The sequence below is a fragment of the Balaenoptera musculus genome, chromosome 20, assembly GCF_009873245.2.
Source record: "Balaenoptera musculus isolate JJ_BM4_2016_0621 chromosome 20, mBalMus1.pri.v3, whole genome shotgun sequence".
Classification (NCBI taxonomy): domain Eukaryota; kingdom Metazoa; phylum Chordata; class Mammalia; order Artiodactyla; family Balaenopteridae; genus Balaenoptera; species Balaenoptera musculus.
In genome coordinates, this window is record NC_045804.1 from 7,109,449 (window position 1) to 7,132,148 (window position 22,700).

General features: G+C 44.5%; 1 protein-coding gene across 2 annotated transcripts in view; it reads left to right on the plus strand.

The window, feature by feature from the left end:
• Positions 1 to 1,518: 1,518 nt before the first annotated feature.
• Positions 1,519 to 22,700, plus strand: part of NUP85 (nucleoporin 85) — a 29,056-nt gene continuing 7,874 nt past the window's right edge. Inside the window, exons 1-11 of one of the 2 annotated variants that reach the window (XM_036836083.1) lie at positions 1,519 to 1,892; positions 4,296 to 4,389; positions 6,332 to 6,494; positions 10,593 to 10,663; positions 11,199 to 11,242; positions 12,385 to 12,454; positions 13,631 to 13,752; positions 17,618 to 17,752; positions 17,857 to 17,979; positions 18,190 to 18,321; positions 18,568 to 18,674. In XM_036836083.1, the coding sequence (XP_036691978.1) occupies positions 1,860 to 1,892; positions 4,296 to 4,389; positions 6,332 to 6,494; positions 10,593 to 10,663; positions 11,199 to 11,242; positions 12,385 to 12,454; positions 13,631 to 13,752; positions 17,618 to 17,752; positions 17,857 to 17,979; positions 18,190 to 18,321; positions 18,568 to 18,674 (1,094 nt within the window). In that variant the 5' untranslated portion in view covers positions 1,519 to 1,859. The remainder of the gene's footprint in view (positions 1,893 to 4,295; positions 4,390 to 6,331; positions 6,495 to 10,592; positions 10,664 to 11,198; positions 11,243 to 12,384; positions 12,455 to 13,630; positions 13,753 to 17,617; positions 17,753 to 17,856; positions 17,980 to 18,189; positions 18,322 to 18,567; positions 18,675 to 22,700) is intronic. The other variant, XM_036836084.1, reaches the window with a different exon arrangement.

Below are 22,700 nucleotides of genomic sequence, written 5' to 3' on the forward strand. Positions count from 1 at the left end.
ACCCGGGCCCCCTGCATTGGGAGTGCAGAGTCTTAGCCACTGGACCACCAGGGAAGTCCCCAAACTGGAAATTTGTATCTTTTGACTGCCTTCATCCAATCCTCACAACCCCACCTTCTAGAGACTTTTTTGGCTGTCACAATTGTTGAGGGGTATATTATTGGCATCTACTGGATAGAGGCCAGGGGGCATGTTCTGCTCAACACCCTGCAGTGAACAGGAGAGCTCTCTTTTGCAGTTAAATTTATTTATTTTTCTCAGGTCTTCTTTTGAGAAAAATGGTTTTCCTTGCTGGTCTTTCATCCTGTTCCCCAGAATAATTTTTTTTTTTTTTCCCCCAGAATAATTTTTTCTGAAGGAAATTAGGCATGATTTCTATCAATGTCTTACTAAGTTTGGCTTTAACTTCTGCTGCTTGAAGAATTTTGAATAGTCAGAGCAGATATAATAACCAGTTTTTAAAAACTGATTTATCTGCTACTGAATGTTTATTTTACATTCTGAAAAATATTAGGACTCTTTTTACCCACTAGAAAATGGACACGAATGCATAATTTCTCGTAGCCACACCACTGGTATCAGAAACACTCAGATCAGTAAAACTCTGTGAAACATTTGGAAAATGCAGCCAGACACAGATGGTTGAACCGTGTGGAATTTTGCGCAAAACTACTTTAAATTTTATCCTATAGATGGCTGTCTTCAGAGATAGGAATTTGGATGAAATTGTGATAGTCACAGGATTTTCCTTCCTTTACTAAAGTGTGTAATTCAAAAGAACAAACTATTGGGGTGATAGGATTTTCCTAACCACTCCAAGTCATCTTATTTTCACCATTCAAATAGGTCGTTCAGAATCATCTCAGGGAAAGAAGGCTTCCCCAAGAAAATTACTGAAATTTTGTCTTGTTTTCAGATCAAATTTCTTTCCTAAATAATAAAAGCTGCTACATTTTCAGGCACTGTTTCCTAAGGTTTATTTTAAGATTTCGAATTACCTTCCGTTCGTTAAAAAAGAAGAAAAAAACTCGCTTATCTGGGAATTTAGAACCAGTACTATTCTATTCCTTGTACGTGCATGTATTTGTAAATATGGCATTTGCAAAATAAATAACTCTTTTAGGTTATTGGACCACTTCTGCTGAGGTTTTCCATAATAAGACCTGGGATTCCCTAATTTGAGTGTCTTTTCCTGCTTTTCTTTTGTGAGATAACAACCGGTATTTGTGTTCAATTGAACCCAGTGGTCTCAATTTCACAGCTGTTTCAGTTGCATCAATTTTGTCCCCATGACTTTTGAAGCCTTTTGGGGTAGGAGTGGCGGCGAATGCCTTCGTACACAAGCCCGAAGAACCGACAGGGCTCTCTTGCCACGGACACTGCTCAGAGAAGCAGCGGCGACGACGCTAACCTGCAGACCAAGAAGCTGAGTGGAAAGCCAGGCTCGGGAGAGGTCCCGCGCTCACTCACACCTCGGCCAAGTCCAGCGCTCGCCCCGCCCCGCGCACGCGCAGCCGCATCACCGCCGCTCCCGCCGTCTCCGGGACCTTCTCTCTGCCTGGCTCGGGGTTATCCGTGGCGGCGCCGGATCTGACGAGAGCGGTACTGTGTGGATAGGCTGCCGCTGGCGCTGTTTTCCCTGTCGTATTGCCGAGGCCAGGAAGGAGGAACACGTGTGGAGTGCCGCAGAGGGGTGGTCGTGGCCAAGAGGAGAGACCCCTGCGGCGTTGGAGGTTTGGACCTGCAGGCAGTTCAGGAGGTGCTCGGACGGGGTCCTCTCTCGCAGCCGGCTCTGAGCGGGAGGCCCGAGCTGGGAGCGTTGGCTGCCCCACGAGTTCCGGGCGGTGAGGTGCTGCGCTATGGAGGAGCTAGATAGCGAGCCGACAGTCACTGTAAGGGTGCCCCGAACAGTATTGTTTGCCTTCTAGGTCCGAGGATTGGGTCCGCTTCGTCCCTGCAGGCTTGTCTATCTCTCTGCCGCCTGCGAGGTGCTCGTCCCCTTCCCTCAGTACAATTGCCATCGTCCAGAAGTCACATTAACTAGGTGCCCGTGTTTGGGTCGCAGTGGTCGCTGGGTTTCTGCCGCTTTGTATACTCAGAATACCTGGTCCTGGAGGCCCCATTCCATCCCTTTCCGTCCCTTGTCTTCCCGACCTTCCTACTTCTCTGGCTTTTCCTGTTGGGCTAATGCTTTAATGAGCGGGCTTGAACCAAGCACAGGAATTGGGGCTTTTTTCTCCCAGCCGAGCTAAGCTTCACGTCGCAACTCCGTGAGCTTGGCTTTGCTTGAGCTGGCCCAAGGTTTACTAAATATATTCTTTCGGCGACTCTTCTTTTATTGCTCTGTTTTCTTTCAATTGTATTTGAACTCTCAAGAGAGTATGTCAGGTGTGGATGATCTACGATGCTTATAAAGAGATTCAGGGTTGTTAGATAAGAGACACCTACCATTCCCCCTGCCTGGGATCTCTTCTCTCTTAGGTTTATATCCTGCTCATTTTTTACATACAAGCTCCAGCAGCCTCTTTGTCAGGAAAGCCTTTCCTGACTAGGTCAAATATTTCTGTCCGTTTAGGCTTGTTCTTCATCTCTTAGCTCTTGGTAACCTATAAGCCCCACTAAACTGCAAGTTGCCTGACCTTGTATTTTTGCTTTTTAGAAGGTTAAGATGCCTTCAGTTTTCAGCTAAAGCCATCAGATTGCAAAGCAATATCTGACAGAACCAAAAACTGAAAATAGAAGTCATTTCAAAGCTAACTGGACAAAAAGAGACATGAGATCTCAAATAGCAGTTAACGTGGGTTGTTACTCTCTATAAAGCTTACTCCTATATGCTATAGATTGTTAACTTTTAATGCATATATAAAGCATGCTAAATATTAAATGTCTATCAAGGACTATGTCAGTGTTTCCAGGGTGAAAAATTAGGCTATCGGAATCACTGGAACTTTTACAGACTACGTGTTATCTTGCTTTTCCTTCCTTCACTTATGTCTGAATCTTTGGATGGGGAAACCTTCCCAGTACCCTGTGCAGCCCAGGAGAGCCACTTTGTTATTGAACCATGACAATGAGTCATGCACTCACAAATGGAATGAAAATGATCTAAGCTTAATTTTGCCCCCAGTAGTGATGGTTGACCTGTGATAACCCAGCTTTACATTGGTGTTGGGGAGACCAGGTAGGAAACTGGTTGGCCTTGTGGACACAGCCTCTCAGGGGGGCATGATCTTGGCAGAACTGCATAGTCTAGAATCTGAACCTCAACTCTGCCAGTTCGAACTCAGTCACATGGGTATTTGAGAGTTAGTCTGCTCTTTGGGCTTACGCTGCACACACCCTCAAGAGGCTGATGAATAACCCTGAAAACCATTGTCACCCTGTGTAGCAGTTGTTGTGCCTGCTCTTCATGCAGCTGCTTCCTCTTATCAAGGCACGTGAAGGCCAGTTAGTAATTAGCAGATTCAGGGATGTTTAAGTGTAGATTCAGAGAGAGAATAATCTTGAGCAGTTTTTCTAGACCAGTGGTCTTTTTAGGTCAAGGGCTCTTAAGAAATATAAGTTACAGTTCTTCTTGTCTTTCTTTGGTTGTTTCTTTCCAGATAAATACCTAGAAATGGAATTGCTGGGGTATAGGACAGATGCATATTTAGCTAAAATAAACTCAGTGGGTGATGAGGGAAAGCGGGGGATTACAAGGATTGTTCCTAACAGTTGGGAAAGTCTTGGTCCCACTGGGGGAGTGGAATGAGGTTTGGGAATGAGCATCAAGTGTTCCTTTTTTGGTTCTTGACGTTATGGATATAGCTCTAGAGGTTAGATAACTCATAAAGGTGTGGATTAGGCAGTTGGATTTATGAAGCTGAGACTTAGAGGGATTGGTCTGAGTTGGAGTAAAAAAATCAAGTCATAAAAGATGTGACACAGAAGCCGTGGGATTGGAGGTCTCTGTCTTTTTAGTGAGTAACAAACAGTTCAATTCCTTTTTAATTTTTTTAACTTCCCTTTTTCTGAACTACAGATCACTGAATTACCATACAGTAATTGATTGGGGTGTAGCTTTCCTTTTTATCAACACTTCAGAAGTGACTGGCTGTGTTGAGGTGCCTAGCAAAACTCGCTTGTTCATTTAGGGTCTAACAGACAGGGCTGATCTCAGTCACACTCAGCTGTGTTCATAGATTAGCACTTAATAACTTTCACGACCACTGGCTTCTAGGATTATACCTGCAAGTCATTTGAAAGCAAAGCCTTTAGGAAGATAACAATTTCTGTGCCTTATTTTTTTTTACTAGTTGATTCCGGGAGTGAATTCCCAGAAGAAGCAAATGTGTTTTGACTGGGGTCCAGGGGAGATGCTGGTGTGTGAAACCTCTTTCAACAAAAAAGGTAGTTTTTTTTTGTTTGTTTTCTTTTAGATTATCTATCTTGGCACTTTTTTTTTCTTCTTTATTCTCTCAGATTTGACTAGCTGAAATATGAAACAGTTTAACTTATTTTGTACCATGTTCATTTTTGAAACTATTTAACTATTTAAGATTTTCATTGATTTATGAGATCTGGCAGATGTTGAGTCCAGGAAAAAAAGTTAACAATGGTCTTCCAGTGTTAAAGAAAGGTTTTCTTTATATTTAAAAATGTGAAGCTCTTTTTCCTTTTTGTCCAGAGTAACTAATTCTCTTTGTAGTAGTCCCCTCATTGTGAATTTTTGCAAATGTCATAGCCCTTACCTTTATGTTATCATTGTGAACTTGATTGAATTTCGTAGGCTATTAATACATAGCACAAATGAGCTGGAGAGCAAAATGATTTGTCCTTGGCTTTGTTCTCTAAGCTCCATTAGGTATCGGACATGGCTCTTACCTTTCCAATACAGATTCCCTCTAGTAGCAAGGTAAAACTGAAATCTTGATATTTGATTTTCCTTTCTCCTTTTCAAGAGAGAAATCTCAGAAAATGCTGAAGAGATTTTCTTGCAATATTTGCAACATTCTTTATACAAATGTGGTGGTTTTCCTCTTACAAGGAGCGGATTGAGCTAATGAAGTTCATATAATTTTGGCAAATTACATGGTATGAAGTTCATGTAATTTTTAAGCAATGTAGTTTTTCTTGATTTTATAGTTAAAAATTATCCCTAACGTGGACTTTCCTGGTGGTCCAGTGGTTAAGAATCCGCCTTCCAATGTAGGGGACACGGGTCCAATCCCTGGTCAGGGGACTAAGATCCCACATGCTGCGGGGCAACTAAGCCTTTGCGCTCTAGAGCCTGTGCACCGCAACTAGAGAGCCCGCACACTGCAACTAGAGAGCCCGCACACTGCAACTACTGAGCCCGCGCTCTAGAGCCCGTGCTGCAACTAAGCTGCAACTAAGACCCGACACAGCCAAATAAGTAAATAAATAAATAAACAAATAAATAAAAAATTATCCCTAATGTTGTTAAATATTTATGGGATATGTTGGTATTGAAGATCTCAAGTTTGGCAGAGCTGTAGAAGTTGCTCAGAAGAGAAACTTCTGTGACTAGGTCTGGATGGCCTCTTTTCCTACTTAATAGGAAAGCTTATCAACATTTCTGGCTTGTCCTCGATTGTTGGAAACTCAAGGTTTTCTTTCTTTTTTTGTTTATATCTATTGAAATCACTTTCAAGACAAGCCATTGAACATTATCACAACTTATTTGAGAAGCTGTTATATAAGAAATTTCCACAAGTTGGTGGTTAATAATTTATCATTATAGAGCCTTTTCATCACTGTTGCAAAATAGTTTAGTCAGTTCTTGATTCTTTGTCTTAGGAGTAGTGGCAGTAAAAAAGTAGTGTAAAAATAATATTTACTTTGATGTTATATAAAACTTCAGCTGTAGGTTTATCTTATTTACTGAATTTTACATAGGCTAATATTAAGTGAGTTTACTTTTTTTTTCTAGTATATTCCAGTTGGTGGAGGTGAAAGGTCATTACAAAATATGCTAGTGAATTGAGGAGTAAAGTCTGAGAGTAAACATTTGTGTTTAAAAATTCATGTGTGGGGACTTCCCTGGCGGTCCAGTGATTAGGACTCCATGCTCCCACTGCAGGGGGTACAGGTTCGAGCCCTGGTCGGGGAACTAAGACCCCATATGCCGCGTGGCACGGCCAAAAAAAAAAAAAAAAAAAAAAGTAAAAATTCATGTGTGGATAAATGATAATTCATATCATTTTTAATAAATGAAATCAGTAGCAAAGAAGCTGAAACTTTTGTAATTAGATACTCAAAGTTTTTAGAGTGGGTTCTTTTATGAGGATGATGGTGATAGGTGTTAAATTTTTCTTCTGTTTTGTTTCAGAAAAATCAGACATGGTGCCAGGTTGCCCCTTTATCCATATAATCCGAAAGAATGAGGATGTCTACTCTCAAATCCTGAGAAAACTCTTCAATGAATCCCATGGGATCTTTGTGGGCCTCCAGAGACTTGAAGAAGAGTTGACTGGAAAATCCAGAAAAACTCAGTAAGTAGGCTGCTGATAGGTGCTGCAGCCCACAGCTGAATTGTGGGAAACCGAATGAAATGCACCCTTATCCTTTTGCGTGACGGATGGCTCTCCTGGAGAAATAACGGGCCCCTGGTTCTAGTTTGTGTTCTCTTTACTGGGCAGTGTAAGTGGTCATGGATGGAAATGTCTTACAGAGAATGCGCAGATGGCTGCTGATTGATTTACTGGCTGCTGCTTTGTTTATATTCCTACTTCACTTACCCTCCAAAGAATAAAATTTAAGCCAAATAAGCACCTGAGAGTCATTGAATGAGGCTCCACTCTTGGGAGTTTTGTTTTGTCTTTAAAGAATTATTTTTAAAGCATTTGTTTTGTGAAGAGACCAGAAAACTTGTATTATTTATAGACTAGAATTGTTTGGAGTGTGGTTCATGAGTTAACTGCATCAGTGTCAGGTACTTGTTCAGGCCCCACCTCATATCACCAAAATTTCTAGGGGTGTATCCTAAAATCTCTAAGTGAGTCTTAAGTACAGTAGATTTTGAGAACCCCTGTGTTAGGTTTTTTTTAGAGTCCATTCATACGGTTAGGGAATGGACAATGTTGGTATCTGTATTGAAAAAACAAAAACAAAAACAGTTTTTTCCCTCTTGTGTTTTACTCACAACACTTCTGACACCAGACGTCTGGGAGTTTTTCCCCACTAAGCAATTCTCTGAAACAAGCTGGGTATCCTACAATTCAACTCAATTCTAACACTGTCTACTTGGAGATAACATCAGATCCCATAAATTAAGGGCTCAGTCCCACAAAACTGTCCCCCATTCAGATGCCAATCACAAATAGTGGGTCCCCAGGTTACCCACAGCTTCTGTCCAACTTGGCGATAAATCAGAGGTTCCCATGACCACCTCAGGTTTGATTAATTCGCTAGAGCAGCTCACAGAACTCAAGGAAACACATTTACCAGTTCTTTAAAAGATATGAGAAAGGACACAGAAAAACAGCCAGATGATGTACGTGGGGCATGGTCTGGAAGGGTCCCAAGCGCAGGAACCTCTGTCTCTCTCGAGCTGGGTTGTGTCACCATCCTGGTACATGGATGTGTTAACCTACCTGGAAGCTCTCCAAACCCCACGCTATTGAGATTTTATGGAATCTTCCTCATGTAGGCATGATCAATTATTATCTCCATTTCCAGCCCTCTCCCCTCTCTAGAGAAGTCAGGGACAGGGCTGAAAATTTCAAGTTTCTAATTATGACTTGGTCTTTCTTGTGACCAGCCCTCATCCAGGAGCCACCCAGAGTTGGAACAAAAGATGCTTCTAGCACTCTTATCACTTAGGAATTTTCAGAGGTTTTAGGAGCTGTGGGTCAGGGACTGGGGATGAAGACCAGTTTTAATTTTTTTTTTTTTTTTTTTACTTTTTGGTTGCACTGCGCAGCATGGGGGATCTTAGTTCCCCGACCAGGGATCGAACCCTCACCCCCTGCAGGAAGTCCCGAAGACCAGTTTTATATGTCTTATTATTAACCACAGTGTCACAGTATTTTACTTCCTTGATAAGCATTTTACAAATGAATCACCCTGGAGGATACCCTGGTCAGCGTGTGTGTGTGTGTGTGTGTGTGTGTGTGTGTGTGTGTGTGTGTGTGTGTGTCTATGTATGTGTCTGTGTATGAGAGATGACTGGTGACAAGAGGCTCTGATACAGAATATTGATAACTCAGAGAAATCTATTATGACTCCAAGGAAAAAACATGTCAAAAGTCCTGTAATTCCTGGAAGGCAGGGACTCCGTCTTATTTATGTGGGCCCTCTGTTCCCAGATCTCCTTGTGCATCTATACGGTAGGTGCTCTAAAATGTTTGCTGAATTAATAAATTAGTGAATATCCTACTAATGGTGGGATGGTAGCTCCTGTTTTGTGCATGGGGGTCAGCATATTACCTTGTTTTTTGGCTGGGTGAGTTATTTATTTGGGCCTGAATCTTGACTGTGAAAGGGGGTAAGGAGTAGTGAGGATTAGGTGAGACAGTGTGTGCAAGTTGCTTCACATCCTGCTGGCCCCATTGTAGCTTCTGTTCATCTTTAAATGGAGCCAGAAAAAAAATAAATAAGAATGAAAATAAATGGAGCCAGTAGGTGGCCTTTAGGTCTCTTCTTTTAGAACTAATGTTTCTTGCTAAGGATCTGCATATTGGTAACTAATAGCCAGTTGCTTTCTGTTTGTTTTGTTCTGCTATTTCCTTTGTGTGTGCGTGTGTATTTAGAGCATGATTTAGGCTTTTTTTTTACAATTTTATTTATTTATTTATTATTTATTTTTGGCTGCTTTGGGTCTTTGTTGTTGCGCGCGGACTTTCTCTAGTTGCGGCGAGTGGGGGCTACTCTTCATTGTGTTGCGAGGGCTTCTCATTGCGGTGGCTTCTCTTGTTGCGGAGCATGGGCTCTAGGTGCGTGGGCTTCAGTAGTTGTGGTGTGTGGGCTCAGTAGTTGTGGCTCGCGGGCTCCAGAGTGCAGGCTCAGTAGTTGTGGCACGCAGGCTTAGGAGCTCTGCAGCATGTGGGATCTTCCTGGACCAGGGCTCGAACCCGTGTCCCCTGCATTGACAGGCGGATTCTTAACCACTGTGCCACCAGGGAAGCCCCATGATTTAGGCTTCTTTTGCATCATTTCCAAAACAAAGACCCAGACTGATAGACCTGTGAGGTCTCTCCTATCTCAAACAGCCTATGGTGATGATGGAAAGATGACCTTGTTGCCACCTGCTTAGTTGTAGAATCTGTCTACCAAATTTTTTTTTAATTAATTTTTATTGGAGTATAGTTGCTTTACAATCTGCTATTTCCTTTTTGAAGAACTCTATTTTGAACTAATTTTAAACTTACAGAAAAGGTACAAAAATAATAGATTTCTGTACATCCCTTACCAAGCTTCTCTAATGTTAATATCTTACATAACCACATTACTGGTATTTAAACCAGGAAACTTAAACATTGATGCAGTCTGGGGCTTCCCTGGTGGCGCAGTGGTTAAGAATCTGCCTGCCAATGCAAGGGACACGGGTTCAAGCCCTGGCCCGGGAGGATCCCACATGCCACGGAGCAACTAGGCCCGTAAGCCACAACTACTGAGCCTGAGCTCTAGAGCCCACAAGCCACAACTACTGAGCCCATGTGCCACAACTACTGAAGCCCGCGCGCCTAGAGCCCGTGCTCCGCAAAAAGAGAAGCCCCGACAGTGAGAAGCCCCCGCACCGCAACAAAGAGTAGCCCCCGCTCGCCACAACTAGAGAAAGCCCGCGCACAGCAATGAAGACCCAACACAGCCAAAAATAAAATTAATTAATTAATTAATTTTAAAAAATTGATGCAGTATGATTAACTGAAGACCTTATTTGAATTTCACTAATTTTTTCACTAATGTCCTTTTTTCTCTTCTGCAGCCAAATGAGATTGAATTTAGTTTTTTTCTCCCTCATCTCCTTCATGACCTTGACACTTTTGAAAAATATTGACCAATTGTCTTAGAGACCGTCCCTCAAAACTGTCCTGGGTTTGTCTGGTGTTTTCTCATGATTGGACAGAGGTTATGCATTTTTAGCAAGAATACCACAGAAGTGGTGTGATATGTCATTCTCAGTACATCATATCACGAGGTTCATGATGCTGATGTCTTCTTATGTTATTGTTGACCTTGATTGCTTGGTTAATGTGGTTTCTGCTGGGTTTCTGTACTGTAAAATTACCATCTTTCCCTGTGTGACTAATAAGTATTTGGGGGAGAAACCTTGAGACTATGCAAATCCTATTTCTCTTCAAATTTCAGCCACTAATTTTAGGGTCCATCAGTGGGTCTCATTTGCAACAATTAATATCAGTGTGCACTCAAGGATATTTATTTCAGTCAGTGGGTTATGTGGTGTTTTACTTATTTTGTCGCTCAAGTTGTTTCAGCTTTGGTCATTAGGAGCTCCTTCAAGTTGGCTCCTGTCTTTCAGCAACTTATCTTTTTTTTTTTTATACTTTCTATCTTCACAAGATGTTCCTTACTTTCTATCACCACAAACTGTTCCAGCTTCGTCTTGTATGTCATTTCATTGTTTGTAGGTTGGTTCGAGTGAGTAAAAACTACCGATCAGTCATAAGAGCATGCCTGGAGGAAATGCACCAGCTTGCAAGTAAGGACTTTGTTTGTATGTGATAATAGTTGAAGAATTTATCTGGCTGTAAATACGACAAGTTAAAATCTGATTGACATTCCAATTCAAAACTCTTACTTTCCCGTCTTAAATAATCCTTAATTTTTTGGCAATTGTCTTGAGTATGTTTTTCAAATTAGAACATATTATGTTGACAGATATGAGGCTGAAGGGCCAAATTAAAGATCTTCGATAATCACATTCCCAGTTCTTTGACCTTGGTGATTTAAAGTCATCATAACCGCGAGAGCCATGTGACTCCTAGATGCTGGGTAGAGTCTTATATAACATGGTGGTGTCTACATTTGCTGTATTGTAGTTGAAAGAGCCACTTGTAATTTGAAGGCCTTGGTTTGAGATCATTCATCTACAACAGAGCTATGAAGCATTTTTTGAAAAATCTATAGTGAAAATGGATGGTCTTAGAAGGCACAAGCCACAGTACTTATATGTGAAGCTATAACAGTAAGACTAAAGTTTCATTGCTCACTTAAAATGTCTTGTGTTTTGTTAGTTGCTGGTAAAGATCCAGCCATTGGCCGCCAGTTTAGCATCCAGGTAAGGGAGTTTTGTTGTACTGGTACCTCCTTTATGTCCAGCTGCATCCTCAGCACCCACCGGCAGTGGCATTGCAATCACTGGTGTTGCAGAAGTCTCTCTTTCTGGGTAGATAGGCAACTCCTTGGGGTGGTAAGAATCATCTTGAACTTCCCGGTGCCCCCTTCAAGGCCTTGCACATTGGAACACAAGGATGTGCTTGATAAATACTTGTATTAGTTTTCAACTCTTGTGGGAAATATAAATCCTAATCACATTGTGTCACCTGAGGTAGTGAGCTAAGCTTTTGGAATCACTGGTTAGTCTCATAAACTGTACTCAGCTAATGAACCCAGCATTTTTAAGCTGCCGGTTGTTTAACTTTAGTTGGAAGATGACTTAAAGAATTCTCTTTCTTTGGTTAGAATTTTGATATTGTTCAAACTCAGTAGTGAATAGGGACTGGTGCGTTATCTCTGTCATCAAAACATTTATTTTTCCTTATGATTAAGGTGTTTTGTGATTTTGCACAGAAGAATGGTGGGGGAGGGAATACTGCATATTCCTAAGGGCAGGGTCCAGATCCGATTTATTTTGGTGTCTTATATTGGGTTTGTGGTTTTTTTTTGTTTTTTGTTTTGGCCACGGCACGTGGGATCTTGGTTCCCAGACCTGCGCCCCCCTGCGTTGGAAGTGCGCAGTCTTAACCACTGGACCTCCCGGGAAGTCCCGGGTTTGCTTTTTAGTAGACTGTTTCCTAAGTGTCAGTCCCTTGAATACCAGCTTCACAATTTTTGCTGTATCTGTATATTGTAATATTATTTAGTGAATATTTTTCTAAAAATCGTCTCTCCCTTTTCACTCAAAGCCTCTTCCTAAACCATAATATTCATCAAGATCATGGGTATAATGAGCTAGTTATATTTTTCTAATGCACGTTAAACTAAAACCACAACCATTAAAATAGAAAATATTAGTCTGTGTCCCACCCCCTAAAATTCTCTCACTGGCTGCCTTGTGGGAAACCCTGCCATAGGAATAGTCAGTAAATGTTGAGTTAATGAATGACCATGATGTGTTTCAAGCTCTCCTTTGTTTCTTTGCTTTAAGAAAAAACCTCAGGAACGTTTTCAGTCAAAACTTTGTCTCCATTTCTTCCTTAGGTCTCCAGTCTGTCAGCAATGGAGCTCATTTGGAACCTTTGTGAGATTCTTTTTATTGAAGTAGCCCCAGGTGAGCACAGAATCATCTTGTCACAACATCAAAGGTGTCCCCCTGCCCTTTTCTATGTTGTGATGAGTGTTTTGTTGCCTAGAATGCTCTTTTCATTGCTTTTCATCGACATATCCATCAGAAAGTATTACATGATACCCAAAGAAGCCTGCCATTTTGTCAGATACTGCAAAAAGAATCAGACAATCTTCTGAAAATCTAAAATCTTAGGCAGGTGACCCCTGAAAAATACCAAGAAAACAGATATTAAACTAGCGTGCGAAAGGGGTGGTCGATATTTATATCATGGACTGGTCAAGCTTAAGAAAGTTTTAGGAGAAGCTAGGGGAGGGGCGTGGCACGGGTTCTTCCTTAGCCTCCGAAGGAACCAACCCTTCCAACACATTAGGCTCAGACTTTTAGCCTCCAGAAATGTGAGACAATACATTTCTGTTGTTTAGAATTTTAAAAAGGAAAAAGGTTTTACGGATATGAAGAGGAGTTAGGTGGTAGGCGGCAAAGTCACTTTGAGAATTCTTTCACTAGTGATTGAGGCAGGGGCAACCCTACAAGTTAATGGTCCACTCCGAATTATTCTGTTGATCTTGAATAAAATTGTGGTCAGTACGGTATCCTGGCTTGAGTGGGCTCTCTGTGGAGGTGCTACAGGCTTTTTTGCATTCTTTTCATGGTTTTTGTTTACTGTTATTCATAAATGTGTATTAATGGTCTCTGTGTAGTCATAGCTTTTTATTCATACTCCTGCTAAAGCACGGAGCAACTTGAAATTAAAATTAGTTGTTTATCTGCCCGCCTCCAGTAGATTTTGAGGGCTGTCGCTATGTTTTTATCATTGTTGCATACCTGGCATCTAGTCAGTACCAGTCCCTATATGGCCATGACTTACATAGCCAGTGAGTATTGCGTAGTTCTGAAGAATCTGGGGGGTGGTGGGGTGGTGAGGTCTGGGTCTCATGTCCAGCCCTTCCCAGGATTCAGTGAAAGGTGGAGCTGCCTGGCCAGAGGAAGCATTCCATAAAAGTCTATTTGCTAGCTCAGCCCTTTATTCAGGACCACATGTGTGCTCACTTAAGAGGGATAAACCACTTCCTACATAGCTCGTGTGTCCTACATTCTCTGTACTTTGGGAAAGTGGAATTTACTGCTTTTGTATGTGACGAGAGTTTTTCCTTCCAGCCGGCCCTCTTCTCCTTCACCTCCTTGACTGGGTCCAACTGCACGTGTGTGAGGTGGACAGTTTGTCGGCAGATGTTCTGGGCAGTGAGAATCCAAGCAAACACGAGAGATTCTGGAACTTGGTAAGACCCTCGTGCAGGCCGGGCCTCCCTGCCTTCCACCTTATATTCTCTTTTCCCTGTGCTCACAGGCAGGCCTGAGGGTTTGCCTGCTGAGCCTGTGTGCACTTGGTTCTTTGAGTCTGCAGTTATGGAGACGTGCTTAGGTCTTTTCTCTTTCCTTCCCTGCTCTGTGGGAAAGGTTTTTTTTTAAATTTTTTTAAGTAAGTTTATTTATTTAATTTATTTATTTTTGGCTGTGTTGGGTCTTTGTTGCTGTGCCGGGCTTTCTCTAGTTGTGGCGAGCGGGGGCTACTCTTCGTTGTGGTGCGCGGGCTTCTCATTGCGGTGGCTTCTCTTGTTGCGGAGCACGGACTCTAGACACGTGGGCTTAGTTGCTCCGCGGCATGTGGGATCTTCCCAGACCAGGGCTCGAACCCCTGTCCCCTGCATTGGCAGGCGGATTCTTAACCACTGAACCACCAGGGAAGCCCTGTGGGAGAGTTTTGAGCTAAGTTATCATGTAAGAAAAGTAATGCTTTGTAGACTTTGCAGTGAGAAGGGAATTTTGATTTCTTTGTGGATCTAAGGATTAGAAGACATGAAGATAATACAAAACCAACGGATAGGTGCTGGGGTAGGGGTTTGATGTAAAGGAGCATGAGAGTTGTTTTGAGGTGATAGAAATGTTCTAAAACTGGATTGTGGTGATGGTGCACAACTTTGGGAACTCACTAAAATTCATCGAATTATACACTTAAACAGGTGAGTGTTTATAATGTGTAAATTGTAACTCAGTAAAGCTATTAAAAACAAAGACCTTGGGACTTCCCTGGTGGCGCAGTGGCTAAGACTCCGCGCTCCCAACGCAAGGGGCCTGGGTTTGATCCCTGGTCAGGGAACTAGGTCCCACACGCATGCCACAACTAAAGATTCCGAATGCCACAAGTAAAGAGCCTGTATGCCACAAAGAAGATCCTGCGTGCTGCAACTCAGACCTGGTACAGCCTAAATAAATAAATAAATAAATATTTAAAAAGCAAAAACAAAACAAAGACATTGATGATCCCAAAGTCACTTTGGATTATCACTTTGAAAGTCAGCCTGTGTGTATGTATTCTATTTCTGTGAGAGCAGTACTTTCCCAGTCACCTCTACTGACCTGTGACACAGTTGGGAGGAAGCAGGGAGGAGGTTGCTGGTTGACTTGAATAATGGAGACTTATAAAATCTGAAATTCAAGTAAGGAGTTGTCGCCTTCGAGGCTATTCCTGGGCCTTTTGGTGCCAGGAGATCTATGCAGGTAAGGGGGAGAGACTTTGCTCAGAAATTATTGGGCCTAGATTTTGAGTCTCTGATTCATTCACTGAGTATTTATTGAGTGCTACTGTTTGCAGGCACTGCGGAAACAGCCATGACCAAAGAGGGCAATGATTCCTGCCCTTACGGAGCTTACATCCTGGGTGAGGAGACAGGAGATGAATACAGAAACAAGTCGAATATGTAGCATGTGTAAAAGTGAAGTGCTGTGGAGAGAAATAAAGCAAGGGAGGGGAATTGGGAGTGCTAGAGTAGGGGTGTCAAGGAAGGCCTCCCTTGTGGGGTGACATGTGAGCAGAGACCTGAAGGAGGCGAGGAGGGGTAAGGGCTTTAGCTTTTAGAGAGGCAGCGTAGCTGAGTGGCAAGAACGTGGCCTGTGGTGCCAAACTGCCCGGGTTAGTGTCCCAGCTCTGCCTCTTACCAGCTGTGAGCTCTTGAATGAGCTACTTAACAGCCTTTAGTTCCCTCCTCTGTGCCATGGAGATAATAACAACACCTACCCCACATGGCTGCTATGATTAAATTCGTTGAAGGGCATATATGTATGAGCTAGTTGATGGACAAGGTTAGAGCTCCCATTTTACTCCTGAGTCAGATGGGGTGAGGGGGACATTGGAGAGTCAGGCGAAGGAGCGCTGTGATCTAACTTAGGTTTCCAAAGGGTCCTCTGGCTAAACTGCTGAGAACAGAGCAAAGGCAGAGCAGAGAGACCAGTTTGAAGGCTGAGGTCCTAAACCAGGCAGAGGTAGGTGGTGGCAACTTGGACAAGGGTAGGAGCTGAGCGGAGGAGATGGTGAGAAGTGATTTGATTCTGGATGCAGTTTAAAGATACAGTGATAGGATTTGCTAATGGATTGGATGTGTAAGAAATAGACGAATGTGGGTTGGTGAGTTGGAGGTGCCGGGGTGTTTACTTTTAGGCCTGTTAAACAAGATGCCTAGGAGAGCCAAGTGGAGACACTGACTGGCAGTAGGATATACACGTCTGGAATTCAGAGAAGGAAGTCCAGGCTACAGAGAGGAATTGGGGACTTGTCAGCGTATATATCCTTGGCTTTTTTGAGCGTGGCTTAATGGAAGAACTTTTACTGTGTATGTTTTACATATATACTTGTATGTATATAATGTTGATTCTCATTATTCATGATAGTTATGGTCTATAAAGTTGCCTGGAGCCCTGAGCTCTCGATTACTGAACCATTGCTCTTTGTAGGGGAATTACAGGATTCTTTCAAGCCTCTGGTCAGAACATTTTTTTTTTTTTTTTTTTTTTTAGTTGTCTGCCCAGCCAGTCTCGCCTCTTCCTGGCATGGTGCCCATAATCCCATCCTTGGGTGTTTTTTTTTTTTTTTTTAATAAATTTATTTATTTTATTTATTTTTGTCTGCATTGGGTCTTCATTGCTGCACGCAGGCTTTCTCTAGCCATGGCGAGTGGGGGCTACTCTTCATTGCGGTGCGCATGCTTTCTCATTGTGGTGGTGGCTTCTCTTGCTGCGAAGCACAGGCCCTAGAGCATGTGGGCTTCAGTAGTTGTGGCACACGGGCTCAGTAGTTGTGGCTCCATGGGCTCTAGAGCGCAGGCTCAGTAGTTGTGGCAGCCGGGCTTAGTTGCTCTGCGGCATGTGGGATCTTCCCAGACCAGGGCTCGAACCCGTGTCCCCTGCACTGGCAGGTGGATTCTTAACCACTGCGCCACCAGGGAAGTCCCTGGTCACAACATTTTTGTCCGCTGATCAATTTATAATCTTGTTTTGTGTATGTTTGTGTTTCAAGACACCTTATTTAATATGTATTATTGATTCATTAAAATTGAACTCATGGCCAGCAGCACTATAATCCTTGCCTGAACGAACACGTATATCTAACACGTATGTTCTCTTACCTTATCTAACACATACATTCTCTGTATGGCATGTCATAGCCTTCTTTGCAGTTAGGAATCGGGCAGCACTTCAGCACAATGCTTGGGGGCCCAACAAGAAGCACAAAAATGCAAAAAATGTGGCACTAAATAGATCGCCAGAAAGACACTAGTTTAGTGTGAGAGCTGATACCAGAATGTAGAGTGCCACCTTGTTCAGTCTCAGCTGGGAATGTGCACATCAGGTGACTCAAATTTTTTGCCCCTCTGCACATGTCCACAGATGATGGTGAAAGCACCTCGGATATTGACTTTGGGGTTACAAATAAGTTTTAGCAGGTAGGCATATTCACAAATACGGAATCTGAATAGAAAGGATCAACTGTATTTATACTGAGTGTTTGTATATATACATGTATATGTATTTGAACTGAAACGTTTATGAACCAATACTTTATTTGATGCACTCTGGTATATTTTATTTTCTATTTTATTTATTTTTTAAAAGTTGGTCATAACCTGCAATGGGTTACAACGTGCAGTTTGAAAAGCATGGTATAGGTTAAAACTGGGAGATTGGATGAATTGGATTACCTCTGGAGGGAAGGAACCATCACGTTTCTCCAAGGCTAGGAAGCCAGTGTGGGCTGAGGGGAGTGGCTTCTGAGCCTCCCGTGAATGCTTGTGTTCTTGGGCGTCCTCCCAGGTGACCGTCTTGGTGCTGCAGGGCCGGCTGGATGAGGCCCGACAGATGCTCTCCAAGGAGGCCGACTGCAGCCCCACCTCTGCAGGCATGTGCCGAATCCTTGGGGACCTGATGAGGACCATGCCTATTCTCAGCGTATGTGCGAGCAGCCCTGCTCTTCTGGGTCATGGAGGTGGGCTCGTTCAATGAGTGTAAGGGGTTTGTGTGGCGATGGCATCTCTCTGCGTCTCTTCCCGTAGCCTGGTAACACTCAGACACTAACGGAGCTGGAGCTGAAGTGGCAGCACTGGCACGAGGAATGTGAGCGGCACCTCCAGGACGGCACGTTCGCCTCCAGTCCTCACCTCGAGTCTCTCTGCAAGGTCTGTGGGAAGCAAGTCCAGGCCAGGGTCTTCCCTGGCTTCCCCCGGGGGCTCTGGCATCCAGTGCAGCAACGACAGGTCCTCCTGAGACAGGGCTGTTTATTGGCTCTGAGGGAAGGCGAGAGCTTTCAAACCAGATGCTCCGGTCGAGGTCAGGAGCATGATCGGGAAGTCACCCCCAGACCTAAGGGAGAGCACCTCTCTCGTCAGGTCATGCTGGGAGATGAAGCTGCCCTGCTGGAGCAGAAGGGGCTTCTGAGTACCTGGTATCACTTCCTCGTGACCCGGCTCCTGTACTCTCACCCCACGGTAAAACCCACGGATCTGCACTTCTATGCCCAGGTGAGTCTGCGCGCCTTGGGGCGGGGCTGGGGAGCAGGGATCCTGGGGGCTCTGCTCCCTGCTGGTCATTTTCACCGGGTGGCTTCATTGAGTTGAACCTCCCTGGAGAACAGGCAAGAGCTTTCCTTTGGCCCTTTTTGAAGGACCCCATCACCCTTCTCCAGTGTTGCCTATACAGCAGCTCTGCCTGCCCCCTTGAGTCTCTGCTTCCATCTGGAGATTGAATGGGTCACTACCTTTCCACAGTCCAGCCTTGACCTGTTTCTGGGAGGTGAGAGCAGCCCAGAACCCCTGGACAACATTTTGATGGCAGCCTTCGAGTTTGACATCCACCAAGTGATCAAGGAGTGCAGGTAGGACCTGCTGCACCATGACCATTCTAACCATCTTAGGTGTGCAGTTCAGTTAAGTACATTCACAGTGTTGTTCAGCCATCACTGCCATCCTTCTCTAGGACGTCCTGTTCCTTCTTGCTGGTGTCTTAACCTTCTTGCCACAGACCTGCTTCCCCTCCACAGCCACATTAGGTAGACAGTGGCTTCTCTCTGGACAAGCCTGGGGGCCTTCCTGAGGCTGGAGGGCTACTGTGTCTATAACAGTTTGCATTTCGGGGATGTTTACTTAAAATAACATTGCAGGACATTACTTTGATATTTAAAATCCAGAAACAGCCAGCAAACTTATTTCTTGGAACCTGATGGACATGCAGCCACCTTAAGGGACTTCTCAACAGTCTCACTCTCTGGTGAGCCAAGAGCCACCACACCATTAGGCTCCCGGCTGGGTCTGTTCAGAGCAGGGATTCTGTATCAGCCCTCTCCCCAGACCTCTCCCCAAACCTTCAGCAAGGCAGGAAAGGGAATGTGAAACTGAATCCAAGGTAAAGCTTTCCAGAAATTCCCATGTGCAGTAAGTCAGAAAGAATTTACCCTCTCTTCTTGTACAGCCTGGAAAAGTAGGTGTTGCACCAAAGACTAGGAGAAGGGAGAAGGTTGGGAACTGGAGCAGATGGCCTTGCTCGAGTATCAAATTCACTGACTTTGACTGGATCTTTGTTAGTAGATCTGGGCAGTGGGAAGGTCTTACCCCCTACCTTACTTTTCCTGTTTGGCCGAAAGCAAGCCAGGGCTTCAAGAAAATGGTGTTAGATTTGGAGAAAGGAAAAGGGGTTTTGTGTCAGTATTCTTTGCACAAACCTGTAAAATAGGGACTTTAGTGGAGCTGGAAGATGACTTACAGAATTCAGCTGATGGTGGCTGGGGGCCAGCGTGGCATCTGCATGGAGGGTTAGTGAGAATAACTTCCAGAGGCGCTCGCACATCGTTATTTGGCTTCGTCAGGGACTCTGCCTATAATTCGAGGTAATAGGCATTCCTGAATATGTTGTCTAAACAGCAGTGGGTTATTTCTTCCAGGGCTTCCTTCATAAGCCACATCTGGATTTTTAAGATCAAAACAGATTTGAACAGAGCAAGGAGGAAGGGCAATAAAAAGGGAAAGCACCTTGTTCTTTTCAGTGGCAGTAGAAGGAAAAGATAAGGACATGCCAACAAAGAGGAGTGGCTTTTATGAACGCCACAGAAAACAGCATCACTCTGATGCCAGTTGAGGAAGGGTAAGGCTTGCAGCCCCTCAGTCTGGGTGTCTCTTGCTCCGGCAAGCAGGAAAGGATCTGAGGTAGTTCTGTTAGCTGTGAATCTAGGAGTTTGGGTTTTTCTGATCAGGAAGCTACTTCCTACCCTATTCTGAAAGAGGCACTGAAAAGCAAGTCCCGGGACCTCATCCACGAATTGGAAGAAGGGCTGAAGTACCTTCAGAGAGAGTAGCACAGTTTTAGACATAACGCCCTCCTGGATGGGGAAGGATTGGATCTGGGGTCTCGTGAACACCTGCTTTCTCCAGTGTTGTACCAGTCAGGCCCAAGCTCGGTTCCCAGGGAAGAGGGGTGTGTCTGTCTGGGGTTGGGCCAGTGGGCTGGTGGTATAGGAGAGCCTTGCTGCTTTGGGTGTGATGTCAGCTGGATTCATGACTACCCTGTGAAAGGGGAATGAGGGGAATCCTTACTCAAGGCGCTAGAAGGGAGCTTTCTATAGGGGCACCTGATTACCCCCATGTCAACTATGCCAGGCCCTAAGGGGCAGAGAGGGATCCTGAAGCAGAGCATAGAGGCCCTTGGAGGCCACCGTTGATCAGCCCCTGCTGAAGGGCCACGTGTTTGCCTGTTATCCCTGCAGCTGAAGGGCCACGTGTTTGCCTGTTATCCCCGCAGCTGAAGGGCCACGTGTTTGCCTGTTATCCCCACAGCTGAAGGGCTCGTCTCTTCCCCTCTGGCGTGCAGCCGCTACTTCTTGCTGTCTAGCAAAAGGAGAACAGGAGCTGCTACGCACTCCACAGGGAGCTGGGCAAGGTGGCATCTTCTTGGCGCTCTTAAAGTCCTCCAGAAGTATCGAACTAAAAGGAGATAGGTCTGCCTTCAAAAACTAAGAAGAGGGGCTTCCCTGGTGGTGCAGTGGTTGAAAACCTGCCTCCCAACGCAGGGGACACGGGTTCGAGCCCTGGTCTGGGAAGATCCCACATGCCGCGGAGCGACTAGGCCCGTGAGCCACACTTGCCGAGCCTGCGTGTCTGGAGCCTGTGCTCCCAACAAGAGAGGCCACGATAGTGAGAGGCCCGCGCACCGCGATGAAGAGTGGCCCCCACTTGCCGCAACTAGAGAAAGCCCTCGCACAGAAACGAAGACCCAACACAGCCATAAATAAATAAATAAATAAATAAATTAAAAAAAAAAAAAAAAACTAAGAAGAGGTCCAGTTTAATGTTTGCCTAATCTAGAATCTTCTTGTCAGACCTTTGGCCCAGCCCGTTACCTTGGCTTCAGGGTAGATCGGTGTGTACAGACCCTCCCGCTCTATTCACAGAAGAAGGTCCACAGCCACCAGATCTTGGCTGGTCAGAGGCAGTGGTTGCTGCAGAGCCACCAGAAAAGCAGGACATGGGGTTGGCATGAGGGGGTGACAGTAGCCCCAGTGCAGGGCACACAGTCCATTGGAGGGTTACAGTTGTTAACCCAGGGTAGGGCCTTCACCATAGGCCTTCGCGGGTCTTCCCGGCCCCAGAGTTCTCCCTTTTCCAGCAGAGGCCACCCCAGCGCAGCTAATTAAGTCTTCCCTGGACATCTTTGAACAGTGGGCTTGTTCACTTGTTCCACTTAGAGCCTGCATTCGGAATTCTCCATTTTATATGTGTGTGAACATCCAAAACCTGTGTTGTTCAGACTTGCACAAGACCCTAGTGTCCGTTTTCATTTAGCACTTCTTCCAGTCTCGGTCACTCAAGCCTTTTCATTAGTTCTTGGCCTCAGTGGTCGCTGCCCTGCAGCCCTGAGGCTGGTGTGCCCTCTGGGAAGACACCCGAGGGCTGTGCAGACTGGCGTGTGTCGTGGCTGCCTTAGCTCCGGGGTCTTCCACGGCCCCCTTGCTGGCTGTATTGCCGTAACCATCAGCTAGAAGTCTAGGTAACAGCAGCTGTTTTGGGAGGCTGAGATATTGTTTCCCCCTCACCCAGCCTACTCCCCCACCTCTTTCTTTTTAAGTGCAACTCGTTCCGCATTTATCAGACATCTGTTATGTGCCTCACACTGTACCAAGCTTTGAGATTACAGCAGTTTTTCTTGTATGGAGTTTACAGTCTAGACCAGATGTTGTGGGATCCCTTAAAAGAGGACCCTATATCGGATTGGAAGTCAGGAAAAGCTCCTTAAGGAGGCTACACTTAGGTTGATTCCTGAAAAGTTTAGTGAAGAACACTAGAAAAGGTCATTTTAGGCAGAGAGAAAGCATGGGAGAAGGCACAGGCAGGGAAGAAATATGGTCTGTTACCTGCTTAAGGAACTGCAAACATCTCTATAGAACCAAAAGACTAAATGAGAGGTGGCTTGAATTGGTGACAGAGGTAGGAAAGAAATCAGATTATCAAGGACCAAATAAACTATTCCCCATAGTTTTGACTTTATGAAAATGGGGAGCCACTGAGGATTTTCAGCAGGACAGTGCCATGAAATTTGTATTTGAGAAAGAGCAGTCTGATGAGCGTGAGGACAGCAAGGCTGGTGGCTGGGATACCAGTCCTAAGGCCAGTACAGTCACCTGTGTACAAAGTGGTAATAATTACAGGGATGGTGATAATAATAGTTCACATTTATTAGCTTTTATAGAGTATTTCATTTTATCATGCAACAAACCTTAGGTGCTATTATTTCATGCCTATCTTACAAGCAAGGAATGTGAGGCCTAATAAAGTCACCCTGCCAGCTAACAAGGGGCTCTGTGGGTATTTGGACCCAAAGCCCTTCACCAAAGTCCATACTGTTTACTGAGTTC